Source organism: Mercurialis annua, linkage group LG2 (assembly GCF_937616625.2).
Source record: "Mercurialis annua linkage group LG2, ddMerAnnu1.2, whole genome shotgun sequence".
In the NCBI taxonomy this organism is placed as follows: domain Eukaryota; kingdom Viridiplantae; phylum Streptophyta; class Magnoliopsida; order Malpighiales; family Euphorbiaceae; genus Mercurialis; species Mercurialis annua.
In genome coordinates, this window is record NC_065571.1 from 40070477 (window position 1) to 40092564 (window position 22088).

General features: G+C 33.3%; 1 protein-coding gene and 1 long non-coding RNA gene across 2 annotated transcripts; one reads left to right on the forward strand and one right to left on the reverse strand.

Moving 5' to 3' along the window:
• Positions 1–1888: 1888 nt before the first annotated feature.
• LOC126670390 (uncharacterized) lies at positions 1889–4567 on the forward strand. Its single transcript, XR_007638719.2, has 3 exons — positions 1889–2032; positions 2123–2198; positions 4354–4567. It is a non-coding gene; the product is annotated as an uncharacterized LOC126670390 (long non-coding RNA).
• An 8381-nt stretch (positions 4568–12948) lies between these two features.
• LOC126670684 (probable polyamine transporter At3g13620) lies at positions 12949–14716 on the reverse strand. Its single transcript, XM_050364495.2, has one exon. It carries the CDS (start codon positions 14492–14494, stop codon positions 13103–13105), a length of 1392 nt encoding a protein of 463 aa, XP_050220452.1. The 5' UTR covers positions 14495–14716; the 3' UTR covers positions 12949–13102.
• Between the last annotated feature and the right edge of the window lie 7372 nt (positions 14717–22088).

The window sequence follows — 22088 nt, forward strand, 5'->3', positions numbered from 1 at the left end:
AAAAATTTAAATTTGCAATCCTATAGCCATATTAAAAATTTAGGGACACTTGTAAATTAAATTTATCTTTAAATTTAATTTACCTACTCCCGTCTAATAAAATATTAGACACGTGGCTATATTTTAACTCTTAAATTTCCGGGTTATCACATTCTCTCTCCCTTATATAAATTCGTCCTCGAATTTACATATACTTACTTTTCACTTATAATCCAAACTTCACTTATACTTAATCTCACTTCATGCTTCGGAAAGCATAGCACCATCTTGATTGGCAGCCTCAATCATATCTCTCTTCCTCACTGTTGTTCTTTTTATCTGTTTCAACTTCCGTTCAGCAACAGATTATCCACTTTGTATACTCCTCTTGATCCTATAACTCGTATAGAATACCTTTTACTCCTTAGCTTAGCGTACTGCAACGCATTCCAAGGACTAATTTCTAGTATCTTTCTTGCTAAGCGATCCAAGTGTGCAAGTTAGCATCATTTAACTTACTCCAGGGTTATCATAAAACTAGGTTACCTTCGCTAGCTTTTGATAACTCCACTTTTAATATACCACCTTTGTCGCACATCTTTATTTATTTTATTTTATTTTTCTTTTATTTTCTTTTCAACATTATTTGTTTGTTTATAGCTCATCTTATTATTGAGATGACTTTTAGTACGTTTTATGATTACTGTTTCAAAAACCAACCACTCATCTTTTAGTTTTCTTACATTTCTATACCTTATATAGAATGTCCTTTTATTTACTCCTCAATCTATAGTAACTTCCTGTTACAGATTGGGTAACTGATCTTTTCTCTTACAGGAATGTGGTTGTATATAGGTGTGGGTGTGGTTAACTATCTCCCATGAAACACCTTTTGACTTCCTTCACATACATAATATCCTTGTTCACAGCTAACAGTTTTCATAACTGTGCTATAGCTGTTACTATCATATTTAATTAACTGACTATCAACTTTAGCTCCACTTTCAAAACATTTTACATTAAAATAAAATGTTCATTAAATATTTTTTAATTTTAGTCGGCCATGCTTTACGCATTTCTAGCCCGACACTTAAAATACATGTACATTACATGTAATAACCTAAATTTTTGAGGTATTACGTGTAGTGCCACAAGACATAATCGTAAAGATTAAGAACGAGAATATCGGATTAAGACTGGATAATAAGGACTTAGACCGAAACGGGTCTATTGAATTTATCGTAAAATAATAATTTTAATTGAAAATTATTATGCGAGCAATTGGTTTTAATCGGGACTAAAGGGAATAAAATAAAATAGGTTAGAAAGCCCGAACTAATAATTTTCACGCCAATATCCATGAGATATTTTTTAGAAATTATGGAAAAGGTTTCATAACTTTCAGACATTATTTAGTTAAACATGTCAGTTAATAGAGAGGTTGAGTTAGAATGCAAATTAGCCACTTTAAGGGCTAAAGTGGACTTTTAACCACAAACTTCCGCAGGAAGTTGTGTTTTACTCTATTTTCTCAAGATAAGAAAATAATATCGATAAAGTGGTTATCGATAGTCATTAAAATGAAAATTGGACGAAAAAGTGAGAAAAAGTGCAAGTTAGCTCAAAATAGAAATTTGAGCGTTTTGGCCAAAATTGCCAAAATAAATTATTGGAAAGTGATATTATAAGATATGAGACTAATCTTATTTATTTGAGAAATAAATAATACGGAATTTATCGAGAACCGAATGATTAAAGGATTAGTGGACTAAATTGGACGAAAGAAAAGTTGAAAAGTGTAGGTTAAGGAGGTGGCAACTTCAAGGACCTAAGTGGACTTTTACCTCACTTATTATCATCATTTATAAATGAGTATTCATTCATTTCAAGTTAAAATTTGCAGCAACAAAGCATGAAATCCGTAACCCTTCTTCTCAAATTTTCTCCAAAATTCAAATGATCATAACTTCTTCGTTTCTCAATGAAATCTAGCGATTCTTGCGGCCACGGAACGAGGAAACGATTATCTACATTTCTATGAATTCAATTTGTGGTAAGAAAATCGAATTTTGATTAAGGTTTCAGAGTTATATTTCGGGATTTTTAGATTTAATGGTGTTATTGCTAAATTGATGATGGTTAGGTAATTATGAGCTTGTTTAGAGGATATTGATGGTGAATTGGAGCATGAACCTTTGGCCAAGAGAAAAATCATCAAGGTGAGGTTAATTTTTGAATTTTTCTAGGTTTTCGTTGATGAATTGAATCATAAAATTGGCTTGTGGTTTGGTCATTACATGTTGGTTGTAGTTGATAAAATGGATTGTTATGCTTTAAAGTTGTTTAAAAATTGAAGATTTAATGAGTTTAGGGTTTGGCCATGGAACCAAGAAGTAGATATGAGACTTAAGTGTTGATTCATGCCTTGTTCATAAGATAATTAGAGCTGAATATGATTTGTTTTAAATTGATTAATATTGATTGGAAAGTGTAGGAACAATATGGCCAAATTGAGTAATTTTGTGTTCAAACGAATTTGGTGATGTTTAAGTCTTGAATTGTATACAATTATGAGGTGTATAGGGTCTAGATTGTGTTGTTGTTAGAGTTTGGTATCGATAGGTTAACTATGATGCGTAAAAGTTGTGATCCGAATGCATAAGCAATAGTTAACGTTTTTGCAGAAAAATATCCTGCAATACAGCCATGTTGCAGAGCTATATCTTGAGCTATATAACTCGAAATCAAGTTCCGTTTGTTGGTACGGAAACTTTGAGATGTTAACTATAATTATCTAGTTTTAAGTTTTCTCTAAATCTGCCTCTAAACCACTCGTATAAGGCAGAATATTTTGGTGTGTAATCTGCCCTGCTGTTCTGGACAGCCAACATATAAAGTTCCAGGCTGGTTTCCGACACCTTCGGGTGAAAATTTTAGTCCGAGACCTAAATGAAAGTTGTAGGCGACATTCTGAAATTTAAGAATGTCACTTTTGTTTAGAGGTTGGACTATGTTAGATAAGCGTTTTGATAGCCAAAGTAAGCTGCAAAACAACCTTTAAATATAAAATTGGAAATTAGAATTTGTTATTGAATGCGCTACTATCGTAATTGCATAGATTCGACGAGGCGACTATCGAGGGGGCTCATAGTTCGTGAATCGAGATTAACTCTTTGCTTGATTAAGAATAAATGTGATAGCAAGTGGTGAGTACACTTTAAATTACTCGTCAATATTCATAAAGCCACGTATTTTCATACGAAAGGCTATATGAATATTTATATATTTGAAATGTATGTTTGCAAATGTACTATGTATATATGTTTTGAAATACCTGTTTATCGTGTTATGTTATTCTCATAATAACATAAATAAATAAAGAGAATTTACTTATTTAAATACCGGGAAAGGGTAAAGTTATACAATATGAAATCGAACATCGAATAAATTACAAGTATCGAATCAAATATGAATAAGGAAATATAGTACATTCCGATATGTACTATCAAACATAATAAATACCCATACGTGCGTGTGTTATAGATGTATGCTTGTAGATTGTAATGTGCATGCCATGGTCCATAAAGGATCAATATAACAGAACGAAAAATACAAAATCAACTAGTAAACATAAAATGAGAATTGTACTATGCTACCACCAATAATAAGAACTGAGATACAAGGTTGAACTCGGTAGAATTATCCCGGGACCTGTATCTCATCCATTCTCGATAATAGTCCTTGGGACACATACGAAATAAAAAGTAAGTATACATCGAGAAATTGTACGAAACAAGATCGTGAAGCAATACGGAACAAACTTTCCTATTAAATGACAACATGAATTATATGAATCAATAGTTAAGTTTAAAAGACCTGCAGGGTGCCGAGTCCGGGTACAGACACGAGGTTAAACTCGTTTGAACTATCTCGGGACCCGTGTCTAAGGAGTAACTCGGTTGAATTATCTCGGGACTGTACCATATGGTTATGGGTAACTCGATTGAACTATCTCGGGACCCAACCATAAGGATCAAGTCACAAGAGACTTGCCAATGATTTAGTTTGACTTAGAATCATGATAATATAAACTTAGATTTAAGATTCAGTCGAAAACTAATACAACAAAACGAGAAAAAAACATCAATATCATCATAAGAAATCAATGACGACAAATACTTATAAACTAGAAGTTTATGAAATAATCAAAGAGTTATGAAGGAAAGTAAAGAAGATACGCAATATGATGTCAAAAGATTATTTTGATATATAAAATGGGTTTTCAACGGATTTTAACCCTTTATGTGATATTGCGTGTAATTTGGTGAACTCACTCAGTTTTATACTGACCCCGTTGCTCCTCCCATTTTTCAGGGATAGTATGATATGATTTGAAGAGTCAAGCTTTCGAAGTTGTAATTCTCGCAAGTCATTTGTACAAGAAGTGAAAGAAGGTTTTCATTCTAGCGGTCCCCAATAGTCTAGATGTTTGTCTATGTATTTGTCTAGCGCATTTTTACTCTGATATTTTTGTAAAATGGGGTCACATGTATTTTGATATATGAAAAATGATTTGATTTGCGAAAAATTTACACAGGATTTTAGGCTTGCTACGGGTTTTGGAGCTAGCACTCCCATTCCCTAGCGCCGGTCGCGACTTATAAATTTTGTTCGTGACATTACATGTATATTCCATTACCAGTCAGCCTAGACTTCGCAGTTATAAGGCTCGGTTCTCGGAATTTATCTTTTAAAATTACTATCTCAATACAGTTTTCAAACTCTTTTTATACATATATGGAGCTTATGTTGATAATTCCAAGCTAACTAAAGTTTACACTTATTATCGTAATCACTTGCGCTTTTGGCTCACTGCCAAAATTCACGCAAGTTTCACAGCATCACCTTCATTTTCGAGTATCATATACCTCTTCATTCGACGATCGCAACGGTTAAAATTTAGATAACCGTCCTGGGATTAGCCTATCCCAATATCAAACCGATCTAACGGTTCGATTACTAGTTACTGGGGTTTTACTACACTTTGTTAGTTTCCAGATAACATCTGAAACTTACTCCTTCGGTTTACTATTTTCATCTTATGTTAATCCAAGGTTTATTATACTATTTAAGTATATTATTTATTCATTAAATAATTAATAATTATTTATTAATGAATACCTTGTTTGACACGACTTCACAAAGTCTGTCAGTCGTCAACATAATCCGCGTCCTCTTCATTCAAATCAGAACTAGTAGTGTAACTACTTAGTTCTGAAAATTATTCTCCTTTTCATAATCTTTCTTTTAGTTGTTTCGTTGTTGTTTGTTGGTTAAGTGCTAAAGTTTACTCCTCTCAGACTTATGAGTTTTGGTTTATCTAACCACTCGTTTGGATTCAAGAGATATGTCCATTAATGACATCTGCTCTCTCTGTAAGACCAATCTCAGATCCACTTTAAACACACACGTATGACTCTGTTCACCGACAGTTACTTGAAGTCAAACTAACCGAGTTATGTTTAATTAGATCCTACTCTCTCTTATCTTAATCGCAATTATCTTCTAATATCTACTCTTGAACTTTTATTTATCATAAAAGTCCATCACTAGACTTACCTCTTAGTCTATCTTAGAGTAAGAATGTAAATTCTCACTTTCTATTCTTCTCAATCCTTAGTATTTCTGATGTTTCGGAATGAAACATTAGAATCCAGATTTTTATTGTTTATTATGAACAATAAAAATCATAACATCTTATCTTCGCTATCTTGTATCCTACCCTGACTTTATTACAGAGTTTTCGTTAAAATACGCTTACATTTTTAAAACAAATACAGTTTGTTTGTAAACAAATTGTTTCTCAACAATTTATTTCACAAAATTTTATTTATAAACAAATGGTTTCTCAAACCAATCATTTCAAACATATGTGCATATACACATATTCACCCACATATACAAGTATATGTGTGTACCAGCTAGATTTTTTTTTAAATTCATCTCTTCAAAACTGTGAATCTAACAATTCACATTTTAAAACTTTTGTACAATTGTGGCTCAGGGTGATGACATCTCTCATCTCCAAAGAGTTGCTATACAATCCACTTTCTCTTTGATATACTAATATACATGATGCATGTCCTAACAAAATCATTTTGTATAGGTATATGGAATTCAAGTATTTCTTTTTCTACAGTGATCGTTGCAATGTGCATTCATGATGCATCTGAGCACAATAATACATTCTTTTAAAACAAAACTGCAATACTCACTCTGTAAGCTTCTTTCAAACTATTTCTCCGTAACATTTCAAGTTTCTTAATCCTAATAATTTATCCTCACATTAGGATTATTATTGCTTCACATCATTTGGTTGATTATCAATAGTTATTGATTTCTATTTAAGGATGTACGTTTCTAGCATCCTTAATTTATCAATTCTCATTTATCATTTAACTTTTAATGTCTACTTATATGTGTATTTCTTTTTGTTTAAGGATATAATTTATATCTGTAGTTTATGTTTTCCAATTCTAACGTGAATATTGAAAACATATAAACAGATTAACTTAAATATTAAACACATAACTAAACATTACCTGACGATGATCGCGAAGACGAAAACGCCTCACGAATCATCGGGCCTTTACCTCGCCCTCCGCGGAATTTCAGTTTTCCCTTATCCTTTCCTCCTCGCGGAACAAAATAGGGGTTGTAGTGCCTCGCGGGTCCAGAATTTCCTACCCTAGGAAATGTAGCAGTAGGTTCTTCAGGTTTGGTGTAATAGTACGGCTGGAGGGGTATGTCATTCCTCCTCAACTTACTCTCTATCTACTTCGCAAGCCCAGCCAGATATGCTACAGAATCAGACTTTACCACCATGAGTTCCTCAAACTCAGGCCCTAAACCTTTGACGTACCTACTTGCAACTTCCTCACCATCACGAACTAACTCAGGTACTTCTTCACATAAACGCATAAACTCAACAGTGTATGCCTCCATATTTAAATCTTCCCTAGTATACTTGTCCATATAATCCCTCAGCCTATCCAAACTTTGATTCTCTTGCACCTCCCACTCGCTCACGTTTTCCCATGACTGATTCGGCGAGTGTCTTATTTGCTGTTGAACCCTCCTTAGATGGTCCACCTCAGCTAAGAACTCTTTTACCTTAAATCCCAGATAAGCCGATGTAGCAGTCGATTCAGACACAGAGCTATGGCTATTTCCAGTACTATTTATGTCTTCATTCAACATTCTCTCTAATTACTCCACTCCAATAGCATCCTCCCATATGTCCATGTCGCATGCTGATGTTGAGTCAACAACCTCTATGGAAATAGATGTATTAGGTATAACAGGCAAATCTGGTACATTATGTGGATCAGACCCCACATGCGTATGAGCTCTACTTGGCCCAGACATACTGAAACACATGAAATTTCAGCATAAGTACCGTATGTAATAGTTGTAGAAAAAATCACATTTTCATGTAACAGGTATCAACTATTAACTCATATAAGCAAAACATATAACAATCATACACAATTCAGAGAAAATCTAACTATTTTCTCGAACAAAAATTCAGAGGAAATCTTCGCTTTGTCTTGTGTTCAAACAGAACCATGCTCCTCGAATACTGGTCATCTGTTCTGACCATTCCGCTCCATGATTGTAACGTGTTTCCAACTTAGGAACATCTTGCATGTTCCATCAGTTGAAATGTGTCTCGAACACAAGAACAACTCATGTGTTCCTGATCAAAACATCAATACACACTACACACATGTATAGTTGCTATTTATAGCTGATTGTATTCAATAACTGATAACTGATCAAGACATGACTTGAATCCTATGTTGCTGCAATAGTTCACTAGGAATTCTTATGACTTCTAGTACCTCTACTTAACAAATATCAGCAACAATACCTCGGACATTCAAGTCCTAAAACATTGCTCTGATACCACAATTGTCATTACCCGATTCCCCCTCGAAACTCAAGCCGAGACTGGCGCTAGGGAATGGGAATGGTTGTTCCGAAACCCGTAGCAAGCCTAAAACCTCTATAAATTTTTTACAAATATAAATCTAGATCGTACCTTGCGTACGACCCGTTTTCAGAAAACACCGTTAAAACTTTTTTTTTCCGTTTAACGTGAAAAACACATTCTGAAAATATTCATATAAGCGAAATCGCGCTCCCAGAAATGCTGGTTGAATAACCCCAGTTATTCTGACCCACGCGCATTTCTGAAAACCGGTGCAGTGGTACAGGGACTTGGCTCACGTGCCTTGCCTCGCAGGCAGCCCTGTCTCAAACCACACATCCGAACAATATGTTTAATGAAATATATCGAACACTTTCCTTTTAAAAGCGTTATATCAAACATATTAAAAACATGCACAACAGGCACACAAACGTAAGGCCAGCTAAACTACACACAGTGTCTTTGCAGACCAAAGACACGAATCTTGGCCCACCCGTAGGGGACACCATAAAACACCATATGCCTATTAAGTAGCCACTTATTAGAGCTAGAGAAAGTCAGGTTCCTATCAGAGTATATAGACAGAGGAACCATGACGTGGCCACAGGCATATCAAACCTATATACACTATTGCAGCATATAAGAGTTTAAAGTGCTATTTACATAACAACAGAATAAGCTTCCCTGATGGAAAAAGGGTGGAAGCTCGACCAGACCCGGTAGCTAGGTACCTGAAAATGATAAACAACGACGGGGTCAGAAATATAAATATTTCTGAGTGAGTAGATAGGTTTACAGTTAAATACCAAAATCGCGTATAGACAAAATATCAGTATATAAAAATATTACCAATCCTCGATCCAAATGAAATCCTAATCCTGATTACGTTATAATGCTATCATATATATAATGCATATGCACAACTCTTGTTTAATACAGGATGAGCTGTATACTTATGTATTGCAGCCATCTTGACTCTGTATAGGGTTGCTGGGCCAGAACTTAAATCACTGCCACCTCAGCACTACCCAATAGGTTTAATCCGCTTTACAAGCATCTGGCATAGAACCTAATCTCAATATGTATGCTTATATTATTTACCTCTCATCTAGTTCATTAACACTGGCGATCACACAGTCCTATTGTTGCCCAATAGATAGCTCGTTTCAGTGGATCTTTCTTGGCTAAGTTTCATACTTAGTGCGATTTATGGATTTAAAAATAATTAAATACTAATATTCAAAAGTAAACAAATGAACTCACAAACACCGCTAGGTCTGGAACTTAATGTTGTGGTTGTGATAAGACTGTTGGCTAGTTGGTCGGACTAAACACACAAAGCAAATAGGATAAAATATATCAATATATGTTTCCTATAAAAAATTTAGGTCCTTAAACCCAGATCTAGGTCAAACATATAATCATTTAAACATATAGCACTTATGGTCTGTTTTCGTTTTGAAACCATATTATAAATTCTCGTTTTGAGAAAACGTTCTAACTTCTCTCTAGAAGTTATTTTAGGTATCACAATACCTAAAGAAAACCATTTATAGTATAGACCTAATTGTCAAAACAATTCTCGGTCATATACTAAGTATTTAGCAAAACCGATTGCTAAATCTTTAAAACCGTTTAAACGTTGACTTTAACTCTTTTAAAGTCTGTTATAAACGTTTAACTTTACTTTTAAAATCTCCTTTTAAAAGTCTTTAGGTTTAGTTTTAGAACTCATTTCACTTTCTTCCAAAACAAGTTATCGTTTTAAAACGTTTTCGGATCAGCAAAAGTATGTCAAGTTCTTAGGGCAAAAAGCCCCGAAAAGTCTCCATCCGTCGGCGTCTCGGCACGGTGCACGATCGTGCACCTTGGGTGCATGATCGTGCACCTTAGGGTAGTGCACGATCGTGCACAGATGGTGCACGTTCGTGCACCCCAGATGGTGCACGTTCGTGCACCCGAGTGCACAGCCCCGGGAAAGTTGATTTCCCGGGCTTTCCGACGTGCTTTAACTCCATTTTTCCGCCCCTAACACGTATACACATTCCAATCTATCCATATTCACGTTCGAAACGTAAAACTAATACGTTTAAGTTTGATTCGATACGGTAACCGTTTATAAACGAATATATATTCGAAATATATCGATATATATCAAAATAAACGTTTAATACGGATATAATACCTCGATTACTTGAGTAATCGTTGAACAAATGAGGTTAGAATCGAAAAATCGTTGAAATAGGTCGAAACCTAATCGCCGCCGTTGCACTGAGAGCTTCTGCTCTTATTTCCTTTGAAAGGAAATGAAAATATGGCTTCTGCGCCTTAAAATCATAACCTAATGTTTTATATATATGATTGGCAAAAGTACATTTTAGTACTAGCTCAATCATGCACTTTAAACCAACTTTTAAACTAGTCGTCCGTAGTCTAAACGGAAATGATTTCCAAATTTCGTGAAAATTTTACCAAAAATTAAATAAAATATAACGAGAATAAAAATATAACTTTTACTCCCATCCGACTTATATTTTATTCTTCATAAATCATTTTTGATTTATTAAGTCCGCATTAACTGCGCTTGATAAAATTTCGACTTCCAAATTTTATCAAATTTTCACGATAACCTTTTTAAAATATTTCGCGAATATTGGCACCAAAAATATTCGCTAGGGACTTATGAATTATTCTGCACCCAATTCATAAATCCATATTATCTCCGCTAATTATATAACTAATCAAATTTAAATTCTAAAAATTTAAATTTACAATCCTATAGCCATATTAAAAATTTAGGGACACTTGTAAATTAAATTTATCTTTAAATTTAATTTAGCTACTCCCGTCTAATAAAATATTAGACACGTGGCTATATTTTAACTCTTAAATTTGCGGGTTACTACAGTTTTATTGGACCTTTTAACTATTTTTTTAGTTCTGTTTAACCCCATGTCAGCAATTTTATCCACGTCAGCGCGTGTTGTTCGCTTATCTCGAATGAGAGGTTAAATAGAACAAAAAAAAAAGAGTTAAGAGGTCCAATAAAATACGAAATTAGTTTAGAGGTCGTAGAGAATAAAATGGTATAATTTAGAAGTCAAATGACGTATTAAGCCTAAGTTTATGGACAACTATAAACTTATAATGTGATGTGTTAAAATTGGTATGATTTAGTTTTAATTAAAATTAAAATTAATTAATTTTTTATTATGTTGAAAAACAAAAATGAATTTATTTTTTTTAAAAGTAAATATTAACTCAAAGGAATAAAATTAAGTTTAATATATTTTTTATTAAATTATTAAAATAATTTATATATCAATGATTCTTCATTTATTAAAAATAATATAACAACATCGCACTTACAAATGTAGACGGACGTCATCCCTAATGTATGTGAACTTCAAACTTAAATGTGTTATACAAGACAGTGCTACACTTCCAATTTTAAAGGAGACATATAAGGCGGAAGTTTGAATTTTTTTAAGTCGTCAATAATTTTTTTAATTAAAGCAAGGACCTCATTTAAGATATATATCCTAATATTTATTTTGATAAAATGATAGTTAATATAATTTTAAAAAATAAGATATTAATTTTTACAAAGAATTAGTTAAAATATTCTTTAAAAAATAATTTTTTTTATTAATTTTTTTTATTAATTTAAATATCATAAAATTTTTAATTAAATTGGATTAACATCTTGTATCATTGATTATACAAACAATATACTTACACACACATATATATATATATATATATATATATATATATATATAAATTTGGGTTTTTATTTCTATGAAAACAATTACAAAAAATTCGTTTCTATAAAATAAAAATATAGGGGCCTTGTTTGTATAAATTAAAAATACAAAAACTTAATTGTTATATATCAAAGTACCAAAATGAATTTATACTTTCATTAACAGGGCGTGTACTACATGCGCTAAGAGAAGAATTTACGTTAAAGCAAAATGAAAGTGGAGGGATTTAATAATGGGATATCTTAGTGCGGAGATTTTATATGGAAAAGGTTTAAAGTGTAGGGACCCGATGATGGGTTAAACTTAAAATTTAAACTATAAACTTAAAATAATGATCCCAAGCGGATACTTGACATATTTCCTCTTTTCGAGGTCCATCACAAGGGAAACGAAAAACAAGATTTGCTTACAAAGGATCAAATCACCCCCTGTACTTGACAAGAAATATTAGAAAAATTATTACCGAGGCTTTTGGGTCAAATAAATCTCCCAACTTCTCGCTTTTGTATCAAATCGCACTTCCGTATTTGAATGGTAAAAAGTTTAAAATAGAGCTTAGTATTCTTTTCATTTTTTGAATTAATATTTAATGATTTTTAAATTCACCATATATGTTTTAAAACTTTAAAAATTATTTTTTTTTAAAACAAAAATTGAGAGATTTTTTTTCTTTTTCCCTTCTTCTCTGGCCAGCTTCCCACGCTTCGATTTTCTCATCGTCACAAAAGTTGTTGCTCCTCGTTTTGGAGGAGCATATATGCTACTCGGAGTTGATCCTCCTTGATGGCAGCACGGTGGTGGCTGTGGAGCGGTAGGTGGCAGTGGTGGTTGTCGGTTTTTGATTTTCGAGCGGTGGATAGCGGCAGACAGTTGTTGCAGCGGTGGGAAGAAAGAAGAAAAAAAAAATTCTAATTGTTTTAAGAAAAACTAATTTAAATTATTGTTAATTAGTGTATAATTTAGGATTTTAATTAGTGTTAATTAAAATTATTTAGAGTTAATTAGAATTAATATTTTTAATTATATAATTTCACTCTCTCTGTTTTGGTTAAAAATTTGAAGTTGATCTGGTTATGCCTCCGGTTTACTCGAAAATGACTTTTTAATATTTTGTGCCAAATACAGTAGTCAATTAATCCTTTGTTCTTAAAATTATAAATAGGCTGGAAGATAACGTATGCAGAGATGATATTGATATGCATAAACTAATAAAAATATTGAGGATATCAAGATTTTTTATATCGAAACAAATCCACTAAATTTTGGATTATGATACTAACCAAAGCTAATTCTAATATTTTTGTTTGAACGATAAACTAATGCCTTAAATTGCTTCCCAGCAATTATTACAATCATAAATATGTCAACTTTGTTCAACATTTTCAGCTGATCTGCTAAAGTGGAACCAATTCTTTGACTTGCACAGCTTCATTAAGAAATACCATCCAATGGCTCCCACAAACATCAAACCACTCACCAAATAAACTACCTTAGTAGCTACGGCCATTATAAGTATCAAAAACACTGATGGTATCAAACACATTATAATTAACCCCGGCAGCTTCATCGGTACCTTGTACGGCCTTTTCAGTTCCGGCAATTTCCTCCGCAGCCAAAGAAACGATGCGAATTCCAATAGCATACCTAAACTGTACAAGAAATTAGCTGATGAAATTATATCCGTAAAGTCCATGTACGAAACCCCGATTGTGATCAAAGTTGAGAGTAATATCCCTATCCATGGAGTATTGAACCGCTTACAACGCTTAGCGAAAAACTGCGGTAGAAACCCTAATTCAGCCATACCGAGAAGCTGATACGCACTGCTACTCATTTGAGCTTCGAATAATCCAACTGCGGATAACACAGAACCGAACTCAATCCAATACTTAAGCCAGTTCCCAGCAATTAATTGCGCTGCTGTCGCATGAAACCCGGATTCCCATTCTCTTTGATCCACCGAAACAGCGCCAATTACGGCCACAAGGGGGATCAAATACGACACACAAGTGAAGATCACAGCAGCAAATAAAGCCCTAGGAAATATTTTTTGAGGTTTTTCGACTTCGCCCGCTAAAGTACTAACATTATCCCAAAAATTCAAGTTCCAGAAAAGCGTATTGAAATACAAAGTCCAATCTTTCTTAACGTCTTTTTGGCCTAAACTAATCCATCTATGCGGTTTAATCATCGGAATCGCGATCCCCGACATGATTATAAACGGCAAAAGCGAAACCACTCCCAGAAAAACAGCAAAATATCCAACAATGGTTAAGCCAGTATAGTTAAGAAAAGATAAAACCAAAGTTGAAACAAATATTGCAACATTACGAGGCCAGCCAGAATTCAATACCGGCCATAACTTCTCCATGTAATCAATACAGAGAACTGGAAACGAAGCAATGTTTATAACACCACTCAAGAATTTCAAAGAGCCCATCAAAGATCCAAAAAACGAACCGAAAGCACGATCTGCCCATATAACAAACCCGCCATTACCAGGATATGCAGTTGAAAGCTCCGCAGTGATAAGAGCTTCCGGTATACTCCATATGAACGGAAAGATTAAAAACCCGAGAATTGCGTAGAGCGGACCTGCAGCTTGAACAGCGGGTTCTTCGCCATACGGACCGCCTGCAACTTCAAAATAAATCAGGAAAATTAGAGGAATGAGACTGAGTTTTTTGGGTAGTTTGGTAGTGGTGGAGGCTGTGGTAACAGGGAGTTCATCAGATTGTTGTTGTGAGTTTTGCATCGTGTGTTCTTCGTTTATGGGATTTTCTTGATTGGATTTTGTAATTATTTGTGGTTTGCTATCGGTTCATGGAAAATTTATATAAACAGAGGAGATGGAGAAAAGATATACAAGGACGGACTCTTTTTGACACAGTTTGTGCAACACTAAAATTGTCATCTCATCCTTCAATTTATGGATTCATTCATAGTATATTTTATCGGTCTATGAGGTCCCGAAACTCTTTTAATTTAGGTCAAATAACTTCGAAACTGTACACTTCAAAATTCAAACGCGGTCTTATTTGACACGAGATGCAAATATAAAAATCTAATTGATTCAAGTGATCTATTTGACTCCAAAAACATAAATTTTGGATCTAATTTACCAAAAAAAAAATAAGTATACTTATTTAATTCGAAAATCCAAATTTAGAGGTTTTTATTGACTCTTTGTTCTAATTATTTTTATCTAATATTATATATTAACTTTAATATATTTATATTTTTCTTTTTTAATACTTTAATATTTGATTTTTTTATTTTATTGATAAATTATTTATTTAATTTTAAAGAGTTTTTATATTAAATTATCAGAATAATGCAAATAGGAGTAGAGTTCATGTTTCTTAAGCTAATGAGAAGGGAAAGATAAAGACAGTATGATACAGCCTTTTTTGTCGGTATTAAAGATTCTATGCATTTTAAAGATATTATAACAAATTGTCCAAAATTATTTGCTAATCCTTTTCCACGGAGTTGATTGGATATTACACATATTATCGTGCAATCAATTTTAATTTTAGTTGTCATTTAATTTAATTTATTTTATTATAAAAAATTACTTTATTTTAAGAAAATACTTTATAATCCAACACTGTGTACCAACTCTTTTGAATCACCTTACATGGTAAAATTTTATTCGTCTAATCCCTACCCAAAAGTGTATATTTCAAAAAACAGAATCTAATCAATCCACTCTTTGATTGCCACGTCAGGCGATACAAAAAGGTGGATTAAAAATAATGGATTATATAGCATTACTTTTTTTTATTGAGAAAATTACACAAATATGTAAAATATGAAAGAATCTTAAAACTTTCTTTCGTAATTTTCAACCCAAGTCTTTCACTCCACCTCCTAAGTGCAAACTTTTAGAAAGGTTTAATTATTAAAAAAAATCCCACCTTATGATTTTTCTGTATTTATATTCTAATTTAGATAAAAATTCAATTGTACCATATTTCGGAATTTTATATTTTACTTTTATTTCAAAATATTAATTTCATGTACAAAAAGCACTAAAATAATTTTTCATATTTAACTTATATTCTAATTAAACATTAATATTATTAATTGTATTAAAATAAATTCTTCTCTAAAAAACTCAATTAATAATAAATATTTAATTTATATTAATTATCAATAATTTTTTTAAATCAAAAACCATTAAAAAATTAAAATTATATAAAACAAAATTTATTTATATTTTCTTTTAAAAAATTCGGACTTCTCTTTGAAAGAGAAGCAAGAGCTGCTCCTTCCTTCCAGCGTGCTCCTTCCTCCTCCTCAACCTTCTTTCATGAACTCCTCCTTCCATCAAAATAAAAAAAAATTCTTTTTTTGAAAAAAATTATAGAGGGTTCGAAAAATCGGAGGAGTATGGTGATAGGCCGAAAATATTTTTCTAAATAATTTATTTTTTTAATAAATTATCTAATGTTGGAGAACTTATTTGTATTTTTTTAAATAAAAAAATTATGATGTAATCCTTCTACATATTTGTTATTAACGTTTTTATTCTTAAATTGTTTAAATAGTCAGTTGTACCTTTTTTCGGGATAAAAATAAAAAAATTATGATGTAATCCTTCTACTTATTTGTTATTAACGTTTTTATTCTTAAATTGTTTAAATTGTTAGTTGTACCTTTTTTCGGGATAAAGGTGAAACATAAAAATTCAAAATAGTACAATTGAATTTTTTGCTAAGTTAGGATATAAACTCAAACAAATTGTAAGGTGAGATTTTTTTAAATAATTAGGCATTCTAGAAACACAAAATCAAACATTTTCTAAGAATGTCTTCTTTCTTTATTTGAGAGGAAATATTAGGGTGAAAAAAGAACTGGACGGTCGAATTAACCAACTGAACTAATAATCTTTGATCGGTTAAGTTCGGTTAAATTTTTAGGCCCAATCAGTTCTGTTTTAATGTAAAAAATTTAGTTTTTCAATTATCGGTTCGATTTAAATTTTAAATTATTCAAATTAACCAAACCGACCGAATTAACCAAAAAATTATTTTCAAATTTAAAAAAAATCTCATATTTTTGCCGGTTTTAACCAAACCGATCGAATTATCTGACCTATCCGGTTGGTTCAGTTTTAAATCGTTTTTCTTTCTTATTTGATCGGTTTGGTTTTTGGTCAAAATTTCTTAACCGTTCGGTTCAGTTTTAGCTATTCGATAGAAGGATTATTCAGTTATAAGAAATATATCATTTTATTAAACAAAATCAAAGATTACAAGTATATTAACTGGGAAAGGAACATTTTTCATAAAATATATGATCTTTTTCAAAAAAAACTCAATTTGTTAAAGTATGAGTAACTTGATTACAGATTCTTAGAACATGACAAAAATTGATAGCACGATACGATAACATTATGGGGCAGGAATCAACCATGACTTGGACATGATCCATTGTGTTGTTAGGATTCTCCTGTAGGTTAAAAGTGAGTAAGAAAATTTCATTTTCATAAAATTTATAATGCATGAGCCCATAAGAAGACAAAAAACACCTCGGAGCCATTTCATTTTACACCCGAAAGAGGTCATCAAAATATAGAATTTCAAATCCTCAGCATACCAGAGATTGGATTCTCAAATTCTCAAAGTGCTAGAATTTAGGTTTTTCAGTAACTAGACAGACAGATCGGACATCGTAAACCATTAAAGGACCGGATAACTTCCCCAATAAAGCGGAACCAAATATTTCCCTAGTGGACATTCACACCTCCCTAGTGGATAAGACGAGGCTATTTACACTTCTCTATTGGATAAAATAAAAGATTAGACCGAATTTTTGTCCTCGGTAGAGCAGGACAACCAACATTTTCCCAACAAATTAGAGTAGATTACCTCCTTAACGGATGAGCCAGAATATTTTCCAAGCAGATCAAAGCAAACTACCTTCTCAGCGGACAAACCAAAATACTTCCCCAATGGATCATGCCATAATACATCTACATCAGACCAGCTATATTTCCAAGACTAGATAGAATCCTCAACAAAGCAGGATAGTCCTAGAAGACGGGATCAAATTCAAACGGCTAACGGTAGAAGGACATCGCCACTCTATTATACCCAGAATAGCATAACATCGCCTGAACCCTACATGTAAAATTCCAGACATAGGAGAATCAAATGTCAAAAGGACATCCATATATTGTCTGCCATAGTTAAAATAAACTTCAGACATTTTCGATAATTGTGGAATAACTACGGAATTTAGGCACGTACGCAATAGGGTGGCCCTTGTGACGGCCAAGGGGATGTTATTCCTTCTTCAAACCTAGGAGGCACCAAAAAGGATAATTACCAAGAACCTATGCAATAGGATGACCCTTAGGATGGCTAAGAGGATGTTGTCCCTTCTGCAAATCTAAAAAGTACCGGACAGGATAATGACTAGAGATCCAAGCCATTGGATCACTCTCAGGACAACTGGAAGAATTTATCTCCATTCCACGAGGCACATAATGGGTAGTCTAAACCCAACAGATGACCTTCAAGCCAATTGAGATGACCTACTCTCGGCTAGATGCTGAGTAGTCCAGAGTCAGGGGGCATAGGATCAGGAGCAAGAAATTATTAAAATTGATCGATCGAGATGTCAAGAAGTGAATAAAGAAAGAGTAAGAAGTTACTGAAGTGGAAGAACTTTCCAAGTACAGAGTTTAAAGGTCTAGAGAACTTACAAAACTCGAAGTTTATAACTTTCTAAAGTTATTTGTTTAAACGATTTTGAAAGCATAATTGTGCCTAGACCCGTGAAAGTCCTTGATAATTGCCACGACATTGATAGAAGTGAATCACTACATACATCAATACATGAATTAATAGGACATGCATCATATGCATTATGCTCAGACGAAGAGGTGAGATGTGACAACTTTTTGGGGATGAGAGGCGTCATCACCCTAGTGCACAATTTTGCTAAGATTTCAACGAAATTTTGATATACATTTCAAAATGAGTCGTTTTATTTGAAAGGGTTTTCAAGAAATTGATTTTTATGTAAGTATACCTAGAACAGAACTCTATAACGAAAGTGAAATGCTCGGGAGCAAGTTGCGATCAAGGCCACGAGAAGAACGAATACGTATAATCTCGAGAACATAAAAGTTATGCTTATAGCATATATAATCGCAAATCGAACTCGCTTAAATCGTGTTGTTTTGACGTTTTTGATGGTTATTGAGCTGGGTTTTGCGATGTTTTGGTGTAGAAGCATGTCGGAGTGAGTTTGGGGTGTCGGAAGCAAGTCGAGACGAGATTTGGAGCTGTGGGGAAGTTTCTCACGACGTGAGACATGTCTCATGACGTGAGACATAGTCTCGAGACGCGAGCGAACTTGCGGTTGGCACAGTTTCTTCGTTCAGACTCGGAATTGAGCGGTTCTTGTTGCGTTGGAAAGAGGAAAGGATTGTCTATCATCCTAGAGCATCAAATTAAGGTAAGAATCAATGTTTTGTTGCTGAAATTAGGGTTCAGTTGCTGTCTAGTGTTCGGGTTCGGTAAAACCGTATTGAATTCACGTAATTTGTTCGTTTTAAGCTTGGTTAATGTGTTTTAATGATTTGGATCATAATTATGAAGTTGGGTATGTGCGGAAATGTCTGAACCACGTCAGAATTGGAAGTAAGGGCTGTTTTTTAGCGTTTCATGACGTGAGATCATCTCTCACAACGTGAGAGGAGCCCTCACGACGTGAGGGACATCCTCACGATGTGAGGAGGGTCCTCGCGACGTGAGGAAGCCTCTCACGATGTGAGGAAGGCCCTCATGACGTGAGAGGGCTTGGTTTCTCTCGGGTATAACGTACCCCGACCCAACATTGACTTATGGACTTTGAAATTTTGAAATTTGGATATAAAACATGACGTTTGTGGTTAGGGCTTTAAAATGAATATACTACGCAGTTGGAAATCGATAAGGTGAATACGACAATTATACCAGCTAAGTACAAGGTGTTTATTAAGAATCTATCGAGGTTAAGAATCGTATATAAAACAAGATGGTATCACTTTAAGTTGCAAATAGGGTTTTGGTATCCAGATAACATTTATAAATTAAACGTACGTGTGTTTGGAATAGGTAACAAACGTGTCGACGAGCTACTAGACCGACGAGCTGGAATAGGTAGGGGATCGAACAACACATGGAACTTACATTCGTGGGATTATGATTTTGCATTTTTGAATAGCAGTCACTGCGAGTTACATTTTACTTTCGTGCATTATTCGTAAAAGCTATTTGATATATTATAAATAGTATTATCGCATACATCACATATTATATGATTTGAATTGTATAGTATAGTATATCGTTGTTTGATTGTTTTAAGTATAATAATCTGGTGTGCGATCCGAGGGAACAACTACCTATTGGGTGTCAATAGGCTAGGTGATCACCAGTGTCAGGTAAGTCTTAGCCAGTAGAACTAGACTATTTATTTGTGAATGTGATACGAGGTCAGCATGATTGAACTATCCCACAGACTGTATCTAGCGAGTCGTCATGATTGAACTATCCCGGGACTCCGATTGATTGTTGGATTAAACGTTGGTACGAGTCACCATGGTTGAACTATCCCGGGGCTGTACCAAATGGTTAGTTAACATGGTTGAACTATGTCGTAACCGACCATCAGGATTAAGAAATTGTTATTGTTAATGAATACTAGGAAATGCCTAGTTCATGATTGTATATAAGATTAGGGTTTTGATCGGATCAAACGCTTGAAAAATAGAATATGTTTATATATACATGCTTTGTTTTTAAATGCGATGTTATATTTTTATAATACCATTAGTAAGATGTAAACTCACTTAGTATTTCCCAAAATACTGACCCCCTCACTATTGTTACTTTTCAGGTGATTGGAGTCGGATTAGACAGACCACCTCCTTTGTGTCAGAAGTCGTTTGACTTGTACAAAGTACGATTCCTTATAGAGCTGAACTAGCCAGTAGGTGTTAATTAGTATTTGATTAAGGTTTTAAATTCAAACGATATTTTATATTGTAAACTTTGATACGGTTTATAAACATTATTTGTTTATAAAAGACGTTTTATCCGTTTGATTTCTGTATCAATTTCCATGAATAGAATTGGTCGTGATTATGACTAGAGACAGAGTAGTGCCTGATATGAGATATCTCTTTGTAAGATCCTTGTTTCTAAGAATCGTTTCGCAGCGGTTTTCAAAAAATGAATACGATATTTTAATATCTATAATTATATTATATAAAGAAGCTTTCTGAAAACGTATTATGCATTGTAATATATTTTACTTTGCGCAAAAATTAATAGTGGTTTTAGCCTTGCTACGGGTTTTGGAGCTACCACTCCCATTCCCTAGCGCCGGTCTCGGCTCAATAATTTGGATCGTGACAAGAGTTTAGCTTTGGAAAAACTCAACACTGGTAAGTTAGAGATTATCTTTGAAAAATCTCATAGTTGGTGTTTAGCTAAAAAACACTAAGTTTAAAGTTAGCCTAAAAAACTCTTTGTGAATTCCTTTTAGTGGATTCTAAATCTCAATCTTTAATTGAGTAGTGGAGTAGAATTGATTTGTGATCTGAACCACTCTAAATCTCTCGTGTCAATCCTCTATCTCTTAAACTCCCTCTAATTCCTATATTCCGCATTCAAAGAGTTTAATTTTTTGATTTACATTTAAAAACCACGGTTGCCATACCCCAAAGGGTCTTTTAATTACTTTGTTACCATTATTGTATCATTTAATGCTACAAAACCCATATACTTTTCAATTAGTACAATCTTCTACAAGTTTACATGTGTCAAAAATAAACACATGTGTTTTCGGTTTTTCACCCAACATCTTCTCTACCAATAGCCTATACGTGTCTCATCTTTCATCTTCCTTTTCTAGAATTTTTTTATTACATTTTCTTTTCAGAATCAAATTCCTAAATTACATACACAACCCTATAAATTCCACCAACTTAAACTTGCCATGACCAGCCCAACTACCATGTTATTGTTTCACAAAATCGAGTACTATATAAATACCAGATTCATAGTTTCTGGATAATGATATACACAGAGACAAATCACTTCCTGCCAAATCTTATGCATTCTCTTGGGGTGGGTTAGATTCTTTTTGTAATATTGTTATGGATGGGTACTGTGTTCTTTGTACAATTTTGTCATTTAAGGATTGGCTCGCTTCGTAATTGCTATGGGTGGGTACTGTTTGTATATAACTTTCTTGGTTTATTAATGTTTTTAATTTGGGTACTTATTTTGTTGTATTTTCTTTCTATTTTTGACTGATTTTAGTGTATTTTTTGTGTTTAAATTTTT

What these genes read in the sequence shown, in the direction of transcription:
- LOC126670684 (XM_050364495.2), bottom strand. Translation starts at nt 14,494, where the DNA reads ATGCAAAACTCACAACAACAATCTGATGAACTCCCTGTTACCACAGCC.